The sequence below is a fragment of the Sprattus sprattus genome (assembly GCF_963457725.1).
Source record: "Sprattus sprattus genome assembly, chromosome: 5".
Taxonomy (NCBI): Eukaryota; Metazoa; Chordata; class Actinopteri; order Clupeiformes; family Clupeidae; genus Sprattus; species Sprattus sprattus.
The window spans coordinates 4,011,003-4,031,728 of record NC_137924.1 but is presented as its reverse complement, the minus strand read 5'-3'; the positions used below and the strand labels follow the sequence as shown (position 1 = coordinate 4,031,728).

The 20,726-nt window shown below is 40.1% G+C and overlaps 1 protein-coding gene across 1 annotated transcript in view; it reads left to right on the top strand.

Annotated features, from left to right (window-relative positions):
• The window catches only part of LOC308365602 (uncharacterized protein), a 21,792-nt gene extending 4,092 nt beyond the window's left edge, over positions 1–17,700 (top strand). The window contains exons 2-12 of the mRNA XM_080839069.1: positions 918–1,002; positions 2,413–2,511; positions 2,735–2,770; positions 2,989–3,190; positions 3,481–5,114; positions 6,209–11,445; positions 12,312–12,537; positions 13,533–13,756; positions 13,979–14,233; positions 14,907–15,013; positions 16,069–17,700. Of these exons, the coding sequence (XP_080695195.1) occupies positions 2,446–2,511; positions 2,735–2,770; positions 2,989–3,190; positions 3,481–5,114; positions 6,209–11,445; positions 12,312–12,537; positions 13,533–13,756; positions 13,979–14,233; positions 14,907–15,013; positions 16,069–16,556 (8,475 nt within the window). The 5' untranslated portion in view covers positions 918–1,002; positions 2,413–2,445 and the 3' untranslated portion in view covers positions 16,557–17,700. The remainder of the gene's footprint in view (positions 1–917; positions 1,003–2,412; positions 2,512–2,734; positions 2,771–2,988; positions 3,191–3,480; positions 5,115–6,208; positions 11,446–12,311; positions 12,538–13,532; positions 13,757–13,978; positions 14,234–14,906; positions 15,014–16,068) is intronic.
• Positions 17,701–20,726: the final 3,026 nt, after the last annotated feature.

Genomic DNA, 20,726 nt, shown 5'->3' with positions numbered 1-20,726 from the left:
GAGGATATCTGACATTAACTATAATTCAACAGATGTCTTTAATATGTTTATTTTTGTGCCATATTTTTAATCTACATTCGTTAATTGATCTTCCTACAACCCACTAGAGGACACTATTTAAAAGGTTATTTTCAAAAAAGGGGAAGCAACTGCTGTGATAAAGCTCTTCTGGAGGCACATTCTGTTCCAATGCTTTGTTTTGATCACAGTCATTGCAGAGAATGAGGCCTCACATAAATATGTGGAGGAAAAGGGTAGTAGCTGCTCCTAAGCTTTCTCTCCCAGGTCAGGGCGCTCCTGCTTCACACACATCCAAAACAAAATCCCAGCAGATGTCTTCAATATGTTTATATTTGTGCCATATTTTAAATCTAAATTTGTTAATTTCTCTTCCTAAAACCCACCAGAGGACACTATTTAAAAGGTTATTTTCAAAAAAAATCTACCAGATTTTAAGGTCTACCAAAGTCTACCAAAAGTTGATAGTATTTTAGTTTTTCAGGATGACCACAAGAGCTAGAATTTCTCTCTAAGATAGCCTCAGAATGTACCATTTAATCATTCATTTTTCAAAGGCTTCGCACCGTGGAAGGGGGGGGACCCCCCTTCCACACCATCCCCTGCCTCGGGCGCGTCGCTACCTCGGTCGCATTGCTCCCTCGGCGCGTCGCAGGGGTCTGCTCCCTGCTACTATTTTTTTCTAGAAAAACCCCTGCATAAGTAGGGACTCCTCTCATTCGCTCCTCTCACTCTCCCCACCAGGCATTCATTTACAGTAAGCAGTGGCACTTCCCGGAAACACAAGGCAGTAAAACTGGGGTTCCTTGGCCAACCAGTACATGGAGCTCCTCTGAGGCTTTGGTGCATAAATAGTGACTCATCACATTCGCTCTACTCACTCTCACTCTCCCCACCAGGCATTTTCCTCATTCCTCCTCTGCACTTGACCAGAGAGATACACGGAGAAACTGACCCTGATCTTTGCCACCAGAAATCCAAAAAGTGAGTTATCTCAATTTAAAAAATCTCTCTCTCTCTCTCTCTCTCTCTCTCTCTATATATATATATATATATATATATATGTATCACTTTAATGTATCCTTCAGTCAGAGTCATTAGTGTAAAATAAAGCAATGAATTAAGACAAGGTAAAGTGTGCATGAAATACACCATTTCTAATGTCATTACAGTGCATGAAGTGCCCCGTAATGTTATTCAAACTTTTCAAACAGTGCATGAAATGCCCACTATTGTTATTTCTAGGCTTCTTATTCTTCCCACTTCTTATTCTTTGTACCAATTTCTGCAATTAATTCAGCTCAAACCTCTTAACGCAGAAACTTCAATCAACATTGTTGCGTAGGTCTTGTAAAGGACTTTATACTTTTTAAGATTTTAAAGAAAAACTTATCATATTTCTCCCATAGACTTACATTGAGCCATTGTGACATCATAATAGGGCCATTAAACTGGCTTGCACCTGTGGTTCACTGATGCCTGCGCTAATTCTAGGGCTCCTCTTCTCTCTGTCCCTCTCCATTCAACTGTATAACCAGGAATATTGATAAGGGACACCTTCCATACCTTCCTCTTTTTTTTCTCATCTCTCCATCTATCTCTCTGTCCCTCTCAGTCTACTCAGTCTCACCCTCCATCTCTCTGCTTCACTCCATTTTCTCTCTTTCTTTTAATTTTTTTCTTCTTCACTCTCTCTTTATCTCATCCATAGCCACTCTTGTTCACTCTTCTTTCCTTTCTTCTTTAAATTACTCTGTCCATCAATGCCTACTCTTTTTGCACCTTTTTTTGTCAGCCTTCTTTCACTTGACAGCCCTCTATCATCCCTCACCCTCCATCTCTCTGCTACACTCATTTTTCTGTCCTTCTTTCAATATTTTCCCTCTTTACTCTCTCTTTATCTCATTATCCATAGCCACTCTTCACTCTTCTTTCCGTTCTTTTTCCTTTCTAAACTTTTGCATTTCATGCACTGGTATTTCCTCCAGGAAATGCATATTGTTGTTATTAAATATACTTTCTTGTGTGTTCCGGTTGAAAAGAGCACATTGGGTAGGACTGGAAACACACACTTTTCTCATAATTCACATTGAAGTCATAGCATTTAACCACAAGAACACTCTTTCTCTCTCTCTCATACACACACACACACACATACACATATGCGCAAACACACACACACACAAACATACACACTGTGCTAAGCAATGACATTGTCAGATGATCAGATTAGAACTTGTTGTAGTTGTTTCATGACTAAAGTATTATTTATTTATTGAATCATATTAGTCACTCTGTGTGTAATTTAGTCAGCACACACTTTCTTTTAACACTTTTTTCTAATAATGCAGAAACAAAGTGACTAGCTCAAAAAATTATCTTGTATCATTAAAGATTTCCTTCCCTACGCATGAAGAACCAAGAACCATGGGGGGAACATATTCCATCCATAATGAGACTGCCTACACATGGCACTACAACAGAATTGTTGCGGTGAGGGTGTGATCCGCTGCTGCTCGTCTGGTTTCCTCTTCTTCCTCATGAACAAAGCTTGTTACTTTGTCACAGTATTTAAACCTTTAATTCCATTCTAGAATTCTACTACTCATCTAACAGTATTTCTGTATACGGTTCCGCATTCTGTATACGTTTCTGCAGCCCAGATGGTAAAGTTCAGATCATAATTGTTCTTTTGTCATTTGTCATTTGTCCGTAGAATTTTTCCGGAGTGGGAACAGTTTCCTCTACAACGGTATTTGCTTTACACTTTTGCCTCAATGTTTTTACTAAGGGGAAATATACAACAACATCAGGGCATGTCAGACTACCTAAAAAAAGGCCTGGACTCAGTAGTGTTAAGTCAATTAACGTCCTTTACATAACAGTTCAGGGGTGTGGGAACACTGATTTTTGTATGTATTTATTTAAAGTAGTTCAGATCGTAATTGTTCTGTTGTTGCTTCTCCGTAGGTAGATGCATCTTTAGAACCTGGTGCTACTGCAACTGATGGGATTGGTGGCCAAATCCGTTTGAGATATGAAAACCACACAACTACTGACCTGACTTGTAAAAATGGTGGATATGAATATAGAATAATTGAGAGGAGAAACCACTCACAGTTTGAACTGCTATGTGGAACCGAAGGACATAAACACGTGTGTCCACATTTTGGTAAGTACAAATGATTCCTTACATTAGAAAATGGGCAACATTATCAAAATCAGGATACAGGGACATTTTGAGGGGATACCCATGCGTCTCTTCAGTGAATAATTTCAGCTTACTTTTAAGGACACTCACAGCCGTGTCTATGTCTGTGTTTGTGTGGGGAGGTTGTAGAATATACAAATCATTAGTTACGGGTTGATTCATTAATAACTTGTTAAAAGCGACATTTACCAGAACACTGGTCAGATATGAATAAATCAGGTTGGTGCTATAAACTAAGGAGTCTCTTTCAGATGAACAGGAGAAAAGTTTGAGGCAACAGCAGGAACAAGAAAAGCAGAGACGAGAACACAAATGCAGAGAACAGCAGAGACAAGAACAGCAGAGATTAGAACAGCAGAGACTAGAACAGCAGAGACAACAACAGCAGTGGATACTAGAACAGCGGAGACTAGAACAGCAGAGACTAGAACAGCAGAGACTACAACTGCAGAGACTAGAACAGGAGTGGTTACTAATACAGCAGACACTAGAACAGGAACAAAGAGAACAGCAGAGACTACAACAGCAGAGATTAGAACAGCAGAGACTAGAACAGCAGAGATTAGAACAGCAGAGACTACAACAGCAGAGATTAGAACAGCAGAGACTAGAACAGCAGAGACTACAACAGCAGAGACTAGAACAGCAGAGATTAGAACAGCAGAGACTAGAACAGCAGAGATTAGAACAGCAGAGATTAGAACAGCAGAGATTAGAACAGCAGAGACTAGAACAGGAGAGACTAGAACAGCAGAGACTAGAACAGCAGAGACTAGAACAGCAGAGACTAAAACAGCAGAGACTAGAACAGCAGAGACTAGAACAGCAGAGACTAGAACAGCAGAGACTAGAACAGCAGAGACTAGAACAGCAGAGACTAGAACAGCAGAGACTAGAACAGCAGAGACTAGAACAGCAGAGACTAGAACAGCAGAGACTAGAACAGCAGAGACTAAAACAGCAGAGACTAGAACAGCAGAGACTAGAACAGCAGAGACTAGAACAGGAGAGACTAGAACAGCAGAGACTAGAACAGCAGAGACTAAAACAGCAGAGACTAGAACAGCAGAGACTAGAACAGCAGAGACTAGAACAGGAGAGACTAGAACAGCAGAGACTAGAACAGCAGAGACTAAAACAGCAGAGACTAGAACAGCAGAGACTAGAACAGCAGAGACTACAACAGCAGTGGTTACTAGAACAGCAGAGACTAGAACAGCAGAGACTACAACAGCAGAGACTACAACAGCAGAGACTAGAACAGCAGAGACTAGAACAGCAGAGACTAGAACAGCAGAGATTAGAACAGCAGAGATTAGAACAGCAGAGATTAGAACAGCAGAGACTAGAACAGCAGAGACTAGAACAGCAGAGATTAGAACAGCAGAGACAACAACAGCAGAGATTAGAACAGCAGAGATTAGAACAGCAGAGATTAGAACAGCAGAGACTAGAACAGCAGAGATTAGAACAGCAGAGACTAGAACAGCAGAGACTAGAACAGCAGAGATTAGAACAGCAGAGATTAGAACAGCAGAGACTAGAACAGCAGAGATTAGAACAGCAGAGACTAGAACAGCAGAGACTAGAACAGTGGAGACTAGAACAGTGGAGATTAGCACAGCAGATAATAGAACAGCAGAGACTACAACAGCAGAGACGAGAGCAGCAGAGACTAGAACAGGAGAGACGAGAGCAGGAACAAAGAGATCAGCAGAGATTAGAAAAGGAGCAAAGAGAACAGCAGAGACAACAGCAAGAACGACGAGAACAGGAGAGGCGAGAACAAGAGCTACATGAACTGAGAGAACTACAGAAACAGGAACACGTGCAGGCATATTACCTGCTTAAAGGAGATGACAACACTGCGGACCCATTGGATGAGGTGAGCTTTTATTTTCTGTGACTAGAAAGGTGGTAGTAGGTTACAGAAGGCAAAATAGAACCAAAGTATAAACTCACCATTTGTTTACAAATACATTATGTTGTTGTTCGATTCTGTATTATTCTGGATGTGATTGTGTGCTGTGCACTGTTGTTATATGTTGGAAATTATCTTTATTGGGAATAACCCCTTGAGATGTACCATCTCGTTTTCGAGGGGGTCCACAACACAATCAGATAGTAAACATACATTAGATGAACATAAACATAGAAATAACAATAAGACAGGACAAACAAAAACAACACACAACAAATGATTAGCAGAATTGCAGCAAGACATCAGATACATAACGAATTATGCAACTGCGCTCCAAGCAGAGCACAACAACAAATCATCAGCTCAGGAGCATAATAATGTTAATGTTAATAATAGTAATACATACTGTATATGTATAGTAATATCTATCTATCTATAACTATTTATCGATATCAATATATCTGTATCTATTCATCCAGCAGTCACATCCCCCAACACTATGTTAAATAAAAATACATATATATAAGAAGATAATAATTGAAACAGTTGCAGCAGTTTGCATGATAAGAAAAAAGAGCATTTTTAAAGACAGGTAATGATGAAATTGACCGAATATTTCCTGGTAGATTGTTCCAGTCTAATGGTGCTTTAAACTTAAAAGCTATTTTACCAACAGATTTACCGACTGTGGGAGTAGAAAAAAAGATTTGAGCGGCATGTCTTAAATTGTAATGAGATGAGACTGGTACAAATAAATTCTTAGTTAAAATAGGAGGGTAGTTAAAATAAATATCTTTAAAAATAAAGCGATACCAATGCAACTGTCTTCTTATATTGAGAGAGGGAAAGTTAAGTCTTTCATACATTGTACAGTGGTGGGTTATGAAAGGACAGCCAAGGATAAACCTACACAATCTATTATGCACAGTATTAAGAGGATGGAGATTTGTTTTTGAGGCCAGGGTTAGGGTGGTCATTTCATATGATCATGGAAAAAAAAATTACTTTAAAATATTTTTGAGCAAATGATGTTGATCATTTATTTTGTATTTTTACAGCTCTCAGTGGTGGAGCAGAGGTTTGATGAAATCTTGTCAGAATTTGAAATCACTGAAGATAAAGACAGGGGAGTTCAGAAACTGGAAGACAGGATTATGTTTCTTCAGAATGAGCTAATGATCCAGTATTTTGGAGAGGATCATCTAGCCTTCAACTCTCTGTTAGCCATAGACCAGGCACTTGGCTATGAAGACCTGTCCCTAACTGAGAAATTGAATGTACTGAAAGCCATGATGCAACTGACAGAGGACTCTGATTATGACGACATCCTCCCACTCTCACGAAGTAGAGAACATGGCTTCCTGCTCCGCTTACTAACGTACCTACCGAAGGAAAACTCAGACCTGGCTGTGAGGGTCCTGTACAGCTTCACTGAGTCGGTGACAGCTTTAACATCAGAAAGCAAAGAGCTTCTTGGCCACATCCTTTTCAATGACATATGGACACCTGACGAAATCATCCTTTTTCTACAGAGGGATCTGGAGCTCCAACGACATCACAACAAAATCACAGCTATCCTTGAAACAGTGCTGACCTACAGACTAAGCTGTTCTTCTGTTGTATGTGGTCTACACGAAAGAGACCCAGTAAGGAACCTATGCCAGCAGGTGGAGAGTGAGGCTGATAAAGACCTTGACACACTGATGAGTGAAATGAGAGAGACACACTACCCAGAGAGTACTTTAATCATCGTATGTGATGTGCTAAGACATGTCCAAGATGAGCTGCCTAAACTGTCTGATGTTACACGATTAAGTGAAGATGAAATCTACAACGGAAAAGGGATGATACGTTCCCTGGATTGTGCTGATCCTGACATTGCTTGTCTTCAGCAGTTGTTGATATTGATGTCCAGAGCTGTGAGGAAGTGCACAGGCTATTTCCCAAGACTTACTCAGCTGGCATCGTTACTTCTACTGCTGCTGCCACAGGAGAGGAGAGAAGAGGGCTGTCTCCTAGAGATTGCCACAGGGGAAGGAAAGACATGCATTTTAGCGATGTTTGCTGCCATACAAGCCATCCGTGGTGTCAAGCCGGACATTGTGACAAGCTCTCCTGTCCTAGCGGATCGTGACCAAAAGCAATGGAGCCCCTTATATTCCATGTTTGGTTTGACATCATCTGTTGTGCCACCAGGGATGACCCATGATAATCTTGAAGAGCTGGTGAGAGTGGCATACAGCAAAGATATAGTTCACGGGACTGTTGGTACATTTGCAGCAGACACACTGAGACAGGAGTTTGAGGGAGAAACAACCAGAGGCACTAGAAGGTTTGATATGGTCATCGTAGACGAAGTTGATTATATGACACTGGACAATGGAGTCCAAATAACATTCTTGTCTCATCAGGACAGTGTTCTGAGACACATGGAACAAGTCCTTGCTGGCATTTGGGCTAAACTGTCCGCATGCCAACCAATAGAAATGCTGGAGACTGGTGAAATCCACTGGATCACTCAACCCCAGCACTTCCACAAGACTGTAGTATCTGTTTTGGGTGTCCCAGAATCTGAGGACTTTTCTGCCCTGGACATACTCCAACTTGGAGTGAAACGTGGAATCTACTCACAGGATGAGATCAGTGAGTTGGTGCAAGCTGAGAGTAAAGTGGGAGAAGATGATGTAAACCAGGACTCTAGTTTACTTGAGAAAATCATGAGCAGAACTGGGCCTGCTGAACAGTACAACCTGCTGAGGACATTTGAGGAGGAAGTGGGAGAAGATGACTTGGTTGAATATTTCTCAGTAGTTGACAACAAAGCTGCCGTGTATGAAGAAATTATTTCTTCAAACTCTTCAAAGGACAAAGTGAGACTGCTTTTGTTTGAGAAGGGTCTGGCATGCCAAATCATCCCTGAAAATGATTTAATTTCAAGAACTGTTGACAGGTTGAAATCTAAAATAAAGTATTCAGACGAATGTGATCCAAAGGACATCAAGTTATGCAGTGAGTTTATTGTGATCCCATCTTTTCTGAAGGAATACACAGAACACCAGTTACAGCTGTTTGCTGAGAATGCCCTTAGAGCCATAGGGATGGTGGAGGGTAGGGAGTACATGATTGAGAAAGCCCCTGAGGCTGAGACAAAAGGGGACAGTGACAGTGAGAGCCATCAGTATGATGCCATCATACCTGTGGACTTCATGTCCACTGGAGTCTTACAGAAGAACTCAAAGTGGGGTGAAGGCCTCCAGCAGTTTTTGGAGATGAAGCATCAGCTGGCCATTTCACCACTGACTACTGTAACAAACTACATGTCAAACATCCATTACTTTCAAAGGTACCACAGTGGAAAGGGTATATTTGGAGTTTCAGGAACATTAGGAGGAGGCTCTGAGAAAGCCTTCCTATCCAAACATTACAAGACAAACAGCTACGTCATGCCAACTCATCGCCGTAAGAAGGTGGTTGAGCTTCCAGCAGTTCAGGTCCAAGGAAATACACTGTGGATCGAGAAAATCTGTGAAACTGTGCGCAAAGTAACCAACAGAGGACAGGTTGTTCTTATTGTATGTGAGGATGTCAAAACAGCGAATGAACTGCACAAAGAAATGCAAACTCTACAAAAATGTCAAATCACCATGTACACAATCAGTGGGAGGCATGAGATTGAGACACAAACATTCAGCAGAGGAAATATCATCATTGCTACAAATCTTGCTGGACGTGGGACAGATATCCAAGTTGAACCAGAGGTCAACAAATGTGGGGGTCTCTTTGTGCTTCTCACACATTTTCCAAAGAGCCAGCGTGTGGAGAAGCAGGTCTTCGGGCGCACTGCTCGTAAAGGAAACCCAGGCATGGTGCAGATGATCCTCAACCAAGAACAGCTTGAACCTGCTTACCAAGGCCAGTCTGTTGAGGTCATGAGGCAGCTGAGAGAACAGATGGAGCTGAACAACATACAGCATATGGAAGCTGATGAACTCCATGGGATTGGCATCAAAGAAAAACTGTTCTCAACATTTTGTGGATTTTTGAAAGTGTTTCGCAAGAATTACACTGACAGTGAGAGGATGAGTTGTGATGGTATGAAGATACAGGAAGTTCCAGATTGTTTCAAGAGCCATCGTGATAAATTTGATTATCACCCTGCAGTCAATTCACTGAAGGAATCCTGGGCCTTTTGGCTCACTCACCACGAAGACCACATCTGCAAAGTGAAGACAGAAAAAGACATTGGAGGATTAATAGACGATCTTAGAGGAGAGTTACAACTGAGGAGTAATTCCCTCCTTAAAGGGGAAAGCAAGAACTTCCATGATCATATCAAGCAGGCAGCAAGCAGAACAGACCTACACCGTTGGAATAAGAGTGAATGTTATGGCTCAAAGACATACTGGCAGAGTGCTGCTGTGTGTGATCCATTTTACAGTGCTGTTGCTCTCTATAACGAAGCATATGTCACCATCAACCTTCGCAAGGAAAACTACATATCTGAGGCAAAACCTTTGCTGGAGAAAGCACTGGATTTAGTAGACGTTTTCCTGAATGAAACAACAAATACTATGATGTTCTGCAATCTCTCTGTAACAAATGGTTTTAAATCCCACCATGGCAACAGTAATTTCCTAATGCAAATGCAAGTCAGGATGAACATCTTTAAATCTTGGAAGGATTATATCAAGAGTGCGCTTGATACATTTACAGAGCTTCAGAAAAGTGGAGATTATGCCGTAACTGAAGAGTCACCAGTCTACTGCCTCCTGAAAGAAAAAGATTTCATCACATCAAATGAACTAAGGACGATGTACAAATACGGTCTTGGAATTGTATTTGAGGTAAAAAAGAAGCCAACATTTTCCTGGGATGCTCTGATCTGTTTTTCTATCGGTGTCTTGCAAGTGGTTGCTGGCGCTTTAGTCCTTGTCTTATCGGGTGGTGCAGCCACTAATTTTGGCTTGGGCTTAATCAGTGAGGGAGTGTCTGACATGATTACTGGCATGACTGGGATGATTACGGGAACTTTTCATTGGGCAGATTGGGCCATCTCCAAAAGCATCAGTATTGGAGTGTCTCTGCTCTGTGGTGGATTTAAAGTCCTGGGTAAAGGGCTTAAGGGACTGAAGAATATAGGGAAATCAGTTCACAACGGTGCAAAGTCCATAGTCAAGGGCGCCAATTCAGTAACAACCATTACATTGAAGCAGGCAACCAAACAAGCAGCAAAGTACGCCGGTCAGGAACTAGCAAAGCAAGGACTACTCGCTGCTGTGAACTATGGCATAGATGAAGGTTTCAAGGCTGTCTTTCGTAAGATATTTAGATCAGCATTTGAAAAAAAAGTCTCTTCACTAATAAGAGCAAATAGCCAGTTGGATGCGGCTCTCACTCAGTTCATCTGCCAGGAGGTACCACAAGAAGTGATGGAAACAAAGACAAATGAGTTCAAAATTGACCCTCAGTGTGAGGAGAAGCTTCGTGGATCAGTGACACACATGACAACCACGGTCATTCCAGAACTGCTGACTGATCTCACACAGGTGCATAAAGTTATCAGTATTCTGTCACAGGTGTGCAACTCTGCCTTGAGTGCTCTGGAGAAGAATAAAAAGGCATCGGGAAAAGTATCAGCCTTCAGTAAGGTTTTGGGTGCAGCTGAGTACGTTACATCAGTCATTGAGATGCTTAAGGCAATACCAACAAAGGAAATCATCAATGACCAATTTGTCCCTCGGCTACTGATGGAAATGGAACATCTACAGCAGAAGGACTATAAGGAAGATGGAAGACAGGAGTTTAGCGATGTGAAACGACTTAAAGAAGATTTCATCAAAGAAATTACAATGAAAGTGTCTGATGCATTTGTTGATGCTTTGGTGGCACGCATGACATCCATTGCTTCTCGAATTACCACTCAAAAGACAAACAAAGGAATTGGAAAATGTGTTGAAAATCTTCTTGGCAGACATAAAACAACAGCATTTTTTGATGATCAGAAGATGGGTCACAAATTGAGAATGGCCAGCCAGGCCCCTCCTAAGTCCTTGTCCAAGTCTAATGAAGGTGAACTGACACACTATGCAGAGAGTCTGGGCAGCTCTGAGAAACCTGCTACAGGGCTCGACCTTCACATTCTCACAAAGAGCAACTTGCTCCAAGGCAAAGGAGTCCGCATCATTCTTACAGATGAACATGGAAAAGCACTCAATGAAGAGCACTACCCAGGAAGTCAAAGCCCATCTGGGGACATCACACTTCGACTGGTTAAAGACAAAGACACATCTCAACAGTAAGCATCACACTTTCTTTTTCCAAAACATCAACAGCAAGCATGGTTAGAGAGTGTAGTCCATGAAGTACTGACAATAATTCTGATGGAATTAGCCAATTTAAGTGACAGATTAATAAATACCAGAATGAACCTATAAAGTTCCATTCAGTTGACTCATACCACAAAAGTTATTCAGTAAAAAGATGTATGCAGCATATCATTGGTTTAAAGGCACCCAGTGCAACTTTATGTAAACATTCAATGAAAAATAAACATTCAATTTCTACTATTTTTTAGACGTAGTAAGTTTCAATAACGCCATACCATTACATATCGACATTCAAGGAGCAAAGATGAGACGTCGTTGTGTGGTGAGAACTGATAGAAAATCGTAAACAACAACAATCGCCGGTGGGGAGAAGCCATTTTTCCATTGACTGGAAGCCTGCTTTATTTATTGCAGGTTAAAAAAAATAAAGAAAATGGCGGCGATTGTTGTTGTTATCGATTTTCTATCAGTTCTCACCACACAACGACGTCTCATCTTTGCTGCTTGAATGTCGGTATGTAATGGTATGGAGTTATTGAAACTTACTACGTGTAAAAAAGACTAGAAATTGAATGTTTATTTTTAAGCCTCGAAAGTTGCACTGGGTGCCTTTAATTCAGGAGTCGCCTGATCAACTGGCAAATTCAATGCGTTTATGAGCAACTACATAGTCTGTGAGGGTCTCTACTCAATTTCCCACCACTGTATCCACAGCTTGTGATGAAACAATGACTCCTGGGTCAAAGCAGGAATATGATCCTGGTTTAATATCAAAGGCAATATCTGTTGTAGTATTTATTCATCCTTAATCCTGCATAAAAAAAACTTTCCACAGGGAACAGGGTGTTCTGCCATCGTTGAGCCGACGGATCCGTGGAGAACTTACACCATACTCTGGCCATTTTGAGATTGTCAATCCTGACGGCACAATTAGCCCAGTTCACTCAGAAGGCCAGAACTGCTTTTACCATGCTATTGCCCAAGCAAACAGTAGTGGGCCAAGAGATGTGGGCGATCTGAGAAGAAAGGCATCAACTCTTCGCAATGACTTAAAACAGGAGGTAAGATGATGACAGGACCTGTCTTAAAATGCCTGCTGCCAATATCCATCAGGATTCTTGTCTTGTCATTGAAGTTTCATCTTCCAGTTTTGTTTTGTTGGTGAGATTGCCTTATACACAGCCCAGGCCAAAAGGGAGAACATTATAGAATAATGTGAAGGTTATGTTGTAAAATTCATAATGCAGTTTACCCTGTTAGGAGCCAGGAGCATTTTCTGGCAGTGATCGCAGATCAAGTGAAATACATTGCAGTGGTCACAGATGAACTCACCTTGGTTGCATTGAGTTAGTACTTGATGGTGCCTGGTCCATGTTCACAGCAGTCTGTCTTACCTATGTGTATGTACTCATACTTAGGATTGAGTGCCCTACACTTCAGCTTAAGCCGTACAATAACATTTTGAGTCATTTAACATTTTAGGAATGTTTCACAAGTTTTGTTGTGAGCTATGTAAGATTTAAGGCAGTTTATATAGGGCCCATTTTTTTTTTTACCAAAATGACTTTTTTGCCTAAATCATCTCCTCATGGTACTGGCCACCTCTGGTAATATTGCCTTCATCCTCAGATCAACACATCATGTGATTCTACCCCTGTAGTATAATGACCCATGACTTAGGCAGTTTTATTTTGCCTAAGTCAAAAGACAATATGATTTAGGCAATTTTACAAGCTTTATTGTTGACCGAGTTGAAGGTTTAAAGTTACTAGATTCACAAAGGTATGTTCAAAAATGTACCTACTTCATTTATTCCCCTTGTGTTTCATAATTGACATACATTCTTTTTAGTATGTCAAAAGTCATCTTTTGTCATAACCTTTTTGAGTGAAATTATCAATAGATATCATATATTCAATTTTTTTGTGTTTTCTGAAAAACCTGACAAAAAAATACTAGGGCAATTTTTGCTCTTACACATTGAAAATGAATATGTAGATTGTGACTATGGCCATGTAACGAGTTCCAATGTCTTTTGTTACGTTACTCCACTCAGGTCCAACAGAACTTACCAAAGTATGGTTCTCTTCTGAGGCTCCAACAAAGATATGAGGAATCATACAGGAACCCTGGGCGTTTCACCATCAGTGGAGGAACCAAAAAGACAAGAAAGGAAGACAAGGAGAAATACGAGAATACCATGAACAAGAGCAGTTTATCAGAAAAAGACAGAGCTGACTTCAAGGCGCGCAATCTTGGAAGAGTTGGCGAATACGGAGAGTAAGGCTTTGTGTATCATTCATATTACTTTCTCAAATTAACGTAAAAAATGTTCAACAGGTCAGATTATGTATAGAAGTAAATTAAGCAGTAACAATAATAACAATTACTCCTACTGCTACTACTACTTCTACTGCTACTGCTACTGCTACTGCTACTATGATTAGTATTGGTAGCACTAATGCCACTTCTATTATAAAAAACACATCTGTATCTTTTCAGCATGATATGTGGCAGACAGAATAAGAATCGTGAAATGAATGCGGACCACATACCACCCAAAATCACCTACAAGAAGACCTTTGACATTGTGGAGAACAACCCAGACTTCAAGAAGAAACACCCAAAGCTTTATGAAGAGTTGGAGAAGTCCCAGTCCAATAACACTGGGTACAATTTACTGTGCATGGAGGTCCTCACTGGACATCACAGACAAGCCCTCACCACTGGTAACAGCAAGGAGTCGAACATATGCAGGTATGTGTGTGTGTCCGTGTGTTTGTGTGTGTGTGTGTGGGTTTGTGTGTGTGTGTGTGTGTGTGTGTGTGTGTGTGTGTGTGTGTGTGTTTGTATGTATGTACTTTATGTAGTATTCACAGCTGAAGAATCATATTTCTATGAAGTGTTCTGGTTTTAGAGGAAATGTTGTGTAAAGCTCTAAAATTACTTTCATGGCTTATTCCTTACAGTGATCAAATTATATTATTGTAGGACGTATTCCTTTCAATTTACAAATGTTATTAATTTAGGGCTTATTACTTTAGTGATCAAATTATATTATTTTAAGGCTTATTCCGTTCAGTGATTAAATTATATCATTTCAGAGCTTATCCCTCTCAGTGGTCATATGTATACATGGATGGTTTGTACACAGCACTTCAAACTAAAATACATTCTGTATGTGAACATTTTCAGTCTAATGTTCATATTGAAAGTATCATTATCATGGTGCGTCCTCACTAAGGGTGTGTGTGTGTGTGTGTGTGTGTGTGTGTGTGTGTGTGTGTGTGTGTGTGTGTGTGTGTGTGTGTGTGTGTGTGTGTGTGTGTGTGTGTGTGTGTGTGTGTGTGTGTGTGTGTGTGTGTGTGTGTGTGTGTGTGTGTGTGTGTGTGTGTGTGTGTGTGTGTGTGTGTGTGTGTGTGTGTGCCAGGGAGGAGATGGTCAAGGCCTTATCGAAAGGAGATGTGGAGAAAACCTTGAAGATGGCGTTTATAACGGCCCATCCAGAGACATCACAGGAACTCAGAAAGGATGCAGGTACTGTATAACTAAATACTATTTAGGTTCATTTGTTTTTAACATAACTCTACTGATAAATAGGCATACCATCAATTTTTCAAGTTATGTTAGGTGTTTTGTATTTCTGTATTTATTTTTGTTAATTCTGATTTTAAGTTGTGTAAACTGAAGGAGGCAGCTCATCTTAGCAACACCCTGTGCTAAACGTCATGTACAGTACCAGTCATAAGTTTGGACACAGCTTCAATTTATTGGAAACGTTTTTTCTTTTCATTTAATATTTACATTGTAGATTGATACTGAAGACATTTAAACTACGAAAGAACACACATGCAATTATATAGTAAACAAAAGAAGTGTTATCTACCATGTATAAAATTAAAAAAAGCAAAGAAGAAACTTCTCAAAAAATGTGAAGGTGTGTCCAAACTTTTGACTGGTACTGTATACTAAATATAATTTATGAGGAATATGCATTGATAAGGTGTTGATGTAGTACACTTTACAAGCACAATTCTCCATTGACAACATTGACATCCATATTTGCTCCTCTACCTTTCCATTCACATGCATTTTCCTCACCACCATTTTGAGAATTTCTTTTGTGTAACTTCCACCCTTGGGGCTAGTTTCCATAAAGGATAAATGGCAATGTTGGGTTTTGAATTATGAACAAGGAATGAAAGTTATGAAACTCTGTGTTCATTATCATGACTTTTGGAATCAGCAAACCGACTCTAAATTATCACTCTATTTTTCATTTCACCTCCATTTTACCCCTCTCAATTTTCATGAATTACTTTTTGTTACTTTCAACCCCTCATAAATGGGCTGATGATATGTGTGGGACTACTTGTTGTGTTTTCATGAAAGGCATAATTTATATTTTAATACCTTGGAATATAAGTTCCTGAAGTGACTGGCGCTTGAGCCAAATGTACTTTTTTTATTTTACTGTTATTTAAAGTAAAAATGTGTGTTGCTAAGGACATTTGAACAAATGCCCATATCTTGTACAATTTGACCCATGCGACTGGTCACAAATATCTCACAAGTCTATTTTCTCTCCTCAGGTGTAAGCCGTCAAACCAGTGTCAACACACAGACCAGTGGTAACACACAAACCAGTGGCAACACACAGACCAGTGGTAACACACAAACCAGTGGCAACACACATACCAGTGGTAACACTCAGTCCAGTGGTAACGTTCACAGTACAGAATACTATGCAGTAGGCTTCAGGCTGTTGATAGACAGACACTGTGATAAAGGTCTAATTGACTCCAATGCGAAGGACAGGCTTCATTCATGGGTAAATGATGAGGCATACAAGAGCAAAAACACTGAAGAATATAAGTCCTTATCAACAGTTATGTCTGGAAAAATTGCAGAACATGCAACACTGAGTAACACCTCAGCCTGGAAAGCAAAAGTTGATTGTGGGCCCTCAAAACGGTTTAAGAATGGGGCCCAGTCAGCAGAAAAGAAGGTGAAGTTGCCTCCAGTGTCCAGCAGGGGACGGGATGGGGCCCAAACCCAGGAGGGGGAGAGGAGACTGTAGTGATATATGGGGAGGGTGCAGTAAAGGCAATACTCACAGAAAAACATTGGAGGAAAAAAAAACATTAACACGCAGTTTGAGGTTGACATTATTCTCCTTTACCTTGTATTGATAGTATTTAAATACCACATAAATGGAGACCGCAGTCCGGCAATGGTAGTAAAATGAAGAACAAGGGTTTATTTTAGGGCTGTCAATAGACAAAAAAGATTAATGAACTAATTAATCGCACATTTTTTTAAATAAATGAATCTCGATTAATCGCGATTAAAAGTTAGTTTTTCTTCTTAAGACTAAATCTTATAAATAAAAGAAAAATCACTTCAGACAACGTGTATTTTTTTAAACACAATGGTGCCCCTCGACGGTAAACCGTAAGAATTTTCCCCTGAAGCAATTTGAATCACCTCAATCAGCCCACTGTCCTCAAATATGTTGATGGGCTGACACTCACCAGCAACCAAATGGTAACCTTTTCACGGACTGATCTAGTTATTTTCCTAGAGAAGTCGTGGAGTGGAGAATCATCTAACCTTGGACTGCTTTCTGTCAGGTGCTTTGTGTTAAGGATATAAATTCAAGACGAACTGCTTATGTGATAACTAAATTCTGCTTGACAAATGCTACATACAACTTAAGTTGTCTATTGTTCCATCATTTTGGCTCTTAAACACAGACTTTCCGCCCAGCAATCTCTCCATCACCAACTATCACAGTGGTTCTCAAACTTTTTCTGTCATTCCCCACTTGGAACAAGGGTAGCTTTTCATCCCCACCTGTCCCTCATCGCTCTCTGAAAATGGTAGGGCAAGCCCCCTACGTACGGGCTACATTGCTCGAGGGGACACAGGTTCAAGTCTGTCCTGACAGCATACTTGTGACACTTGTATTTTAAATTGTATGATCATTAATTGGTGTATTTTAAATTTTGATATTGGTATTGTAATGTATGGTTCAAATGTTAGATATTGGTATTGTAATGTATGTTTTAAATGTTAGATATTGGTATTGTAATGTATGTCTTAAATGTTTTGATATTTGTATGTAAGTCTTAAATGTGGACCCCACGAAAAATAGCTCTGTCTTAGGGTAGAGCTAATGGGGATCCTTCTAAATAAACAAATAAACAAATTGTCCAATCATCTCCCCAACTCTTCTCCGTCTCGCTTCCTGTCATAACTTCATGTCCTATCAAAATAAAGGCATTAAAAAAGATTGCATGGATAAACACATTAACGTTGACAGCCCTAGTTTGTTGACAGCCCTAGTTTATTGACAGCGATGCCCATCAAGGGAGAGAGAGCATGGCTTCACATACAGATTCATCAGATTCTCTGACTAGAACAGAGAAAGTCTCAGTTTGAGTATCCTAGGTCTGACAGGAGAGGGGGGTGTTAATCACAGAGCTCAGTTTGAGTACCCTAGGTCTGACAGGAGAGGGATGTTAATCACAGAGCTCAGTTTGAGTATCCTAGGTCTGACAGGAGCAGGGCTTGTAGAACCTGATAATGTAATAATTTCCTGATAATGTAATAACCCTGATAATGTAATAAAAAATCCCTCATAAGTCCCTAAAAGATGTAATAAAACCTGATAATGTAATAATACCCCGATAATGTAATAAAGTGCAGGTTAGCCTCAATTTTGCAAAACCTGATAATGTAATAATTACCTGATATTGTAATAACTTTGGTTGGTGCTGTAGCATCAGGTCTCCAGTTTCAGAGGTCCAAACAGTGAAGCTGTCCAGAGACCTGCTGCTTCACTATTAGCAGATACAGTATATATTTTATATGATTGCGAATGCACAATTTTTACAATGGTGAAAGGGATATTCAGTGGTAATCAACTAATAGAGAAATAATGAGAACATTTTGGTATGTTATAGACCGGCAGCTAATGGGCACATAGAACATTGAGTTTCTAAGTCCTCATTGATCATCAATAGCTGACATTTCGCTATTTGATTTATATCAAATTCTCTTTTGATTTTGTGTGGCAATGTCCCTTAAAAATTACACTGTACCAGGCCAATCAAATCGTCTTTTGTCATTCGTCAGTCGCTCGGATTGGTTGCAGCGCCATTCCTATTGTGTGGCATTGCGTGCAGAGGCAACTTAACAGACAACCGTTAATCCCGCCCACACTGAAAATCATGTTGTGCCAGACCCTTGTACAGCTTCTTGCAGTACAGGTTTGGCTTGCGAGGCTAAAGGCCTATACCATTGGGATCAAAATATGAGCAAAACAATAGTGGGTGGTTGTCTACACAGCATCACTACTTGGTCTGAATAACTGGTGTCCCAACATTTCAGCACTGACCAAAGTTTTTACAATATCAGGAATTTATTACATTATCAGGTTCTGCAAAATTGAGGCTAACCTGATAATGTAATAACTTCCCATTAATGTAACATTTTATTACATTATTGGTATGGCGATTGTTACATTATTGGGAAATGCACTTTATTACATTATTGGGATATTATTACATTATCAGGTTTTATTACATCTTTTAGGGACTTATGAGGGATTTTTTTATTACATTATCAGGGTTATTACGTTATCAGGAAATTATTACATTATCAGGTTCTACAGGGCTGTTAATCACAGAGCTCAGTTTGAGTACCCTAGGTCTGACAGGAGAGGGGGGTGTTAATCACAGAGCTCAGTTTGAGTACCCTAGGTCTGACAGGAGAGGGGGGTGTTAATCACATAGCTCAGTTTGAGTATCCTAGGTCTGACAGGAGAGGGGGTGTTAATCACATAGCTCAGTTTGAGTATCCTAGGTCTGACAGGAGAGGGGGTGTTAATCACATAGCTCAGTTTGAGTATCCTAGGTCTGACAGGAGAGGGGGTGTTAATCACATAGCTCAGTTTGAGTATCCTAGGTCTGACAGGAGAGGGGGATGTTTTGACCCTCTTCTTTATGTTGTTACTGGACATATCATGGGTCCTGTTAATCTATTGCATATCATACAACATTTGAGTAATGTGAATAATGAGTTGGTGGGTTATTTTATTGGAGAGCCACATCATTTTTGCTTATGAAGGTTCCTGGAACAAAGAGCAAAAACCGGATGAGAGCTCAGAAACGTAAACGCAGGGTGTTTGTTAGGGGGTTAAGTTAAGCGGTGAGCGGTGATGGCTTCACAAAATCTTGCTGCCTCGGCTGCATCCATGCTTTGGTGTGTAATTCTGTCACAAACTGGAGACTTGAAACAAGGAATTGGATGCAAATGCACAAGGCGTATTTTACTTATAAAAATCAAAAAGTGCCACGATGGGCAAACAAGGCAAAGTTTACAGGACTGGAGAACACAGTACGTCTTGCTGAACACAAACAACTACACGCAAAGACAAAGGAAAAGTCAAAGGCTTACATAGGAGCTCAATGAATACATTGGCTACAGGTGAGAACTAAACTTAATTAACACAATGGCTACAGGTGAGAACTAAACTTAATTAACACAACGGCTACAGGTGAGAACTAAACTCAATTAACACATTGGCTACAGGTGAATCAAACATCTAGGAAACCAAACATCGAGGAAAAACTAATGTGTGAGGGAAACACTAAACACAGGAGAGGATGAACGGACTGGAGTAGCATATGGAGCAAGAGCAGGAACAGAGGAGCGTGCAGCTAAGGTTGTGACACTGCTTCTCTATGCTTATGGCACTTAAAAGACATATATCCTTTTAAAGAACATAAAAACACAAATTAATTAAAAAAGGTCTACATTAATAAAACAAACAATCAATTTGTGAAACCATCCTTCCCCAGGAGACATTCTTGAGAAGTGTAAAAGCCCTGCTGTGTATTTCACAGTAATTGTACCCATTAGATAGTACTGCCCACATATGGTTTACATACATAGGCCTCACAAAGTCTTAAAACACAGTTTCTTTCCATCAGAGTTTTAGTTTACATACACATTTAAAAGTGAAGCGATACTTTGCAGAGCTCACTAAGCAATTGAAAAGGCTTTCAAGTGTAGAAGGCCCATTCTCTTCCCCTTCAGCGCTACCATGCAGATCTTGCTCTGTAGTATCAGTGATCTGTGATCTTTTAATGGTTGTGTGTTTCTGGAAATACCATAATGACAAACATCTCTGACACACTACATATTACTTATAATATAATGCACAAGCCATCCTGACGAGTTT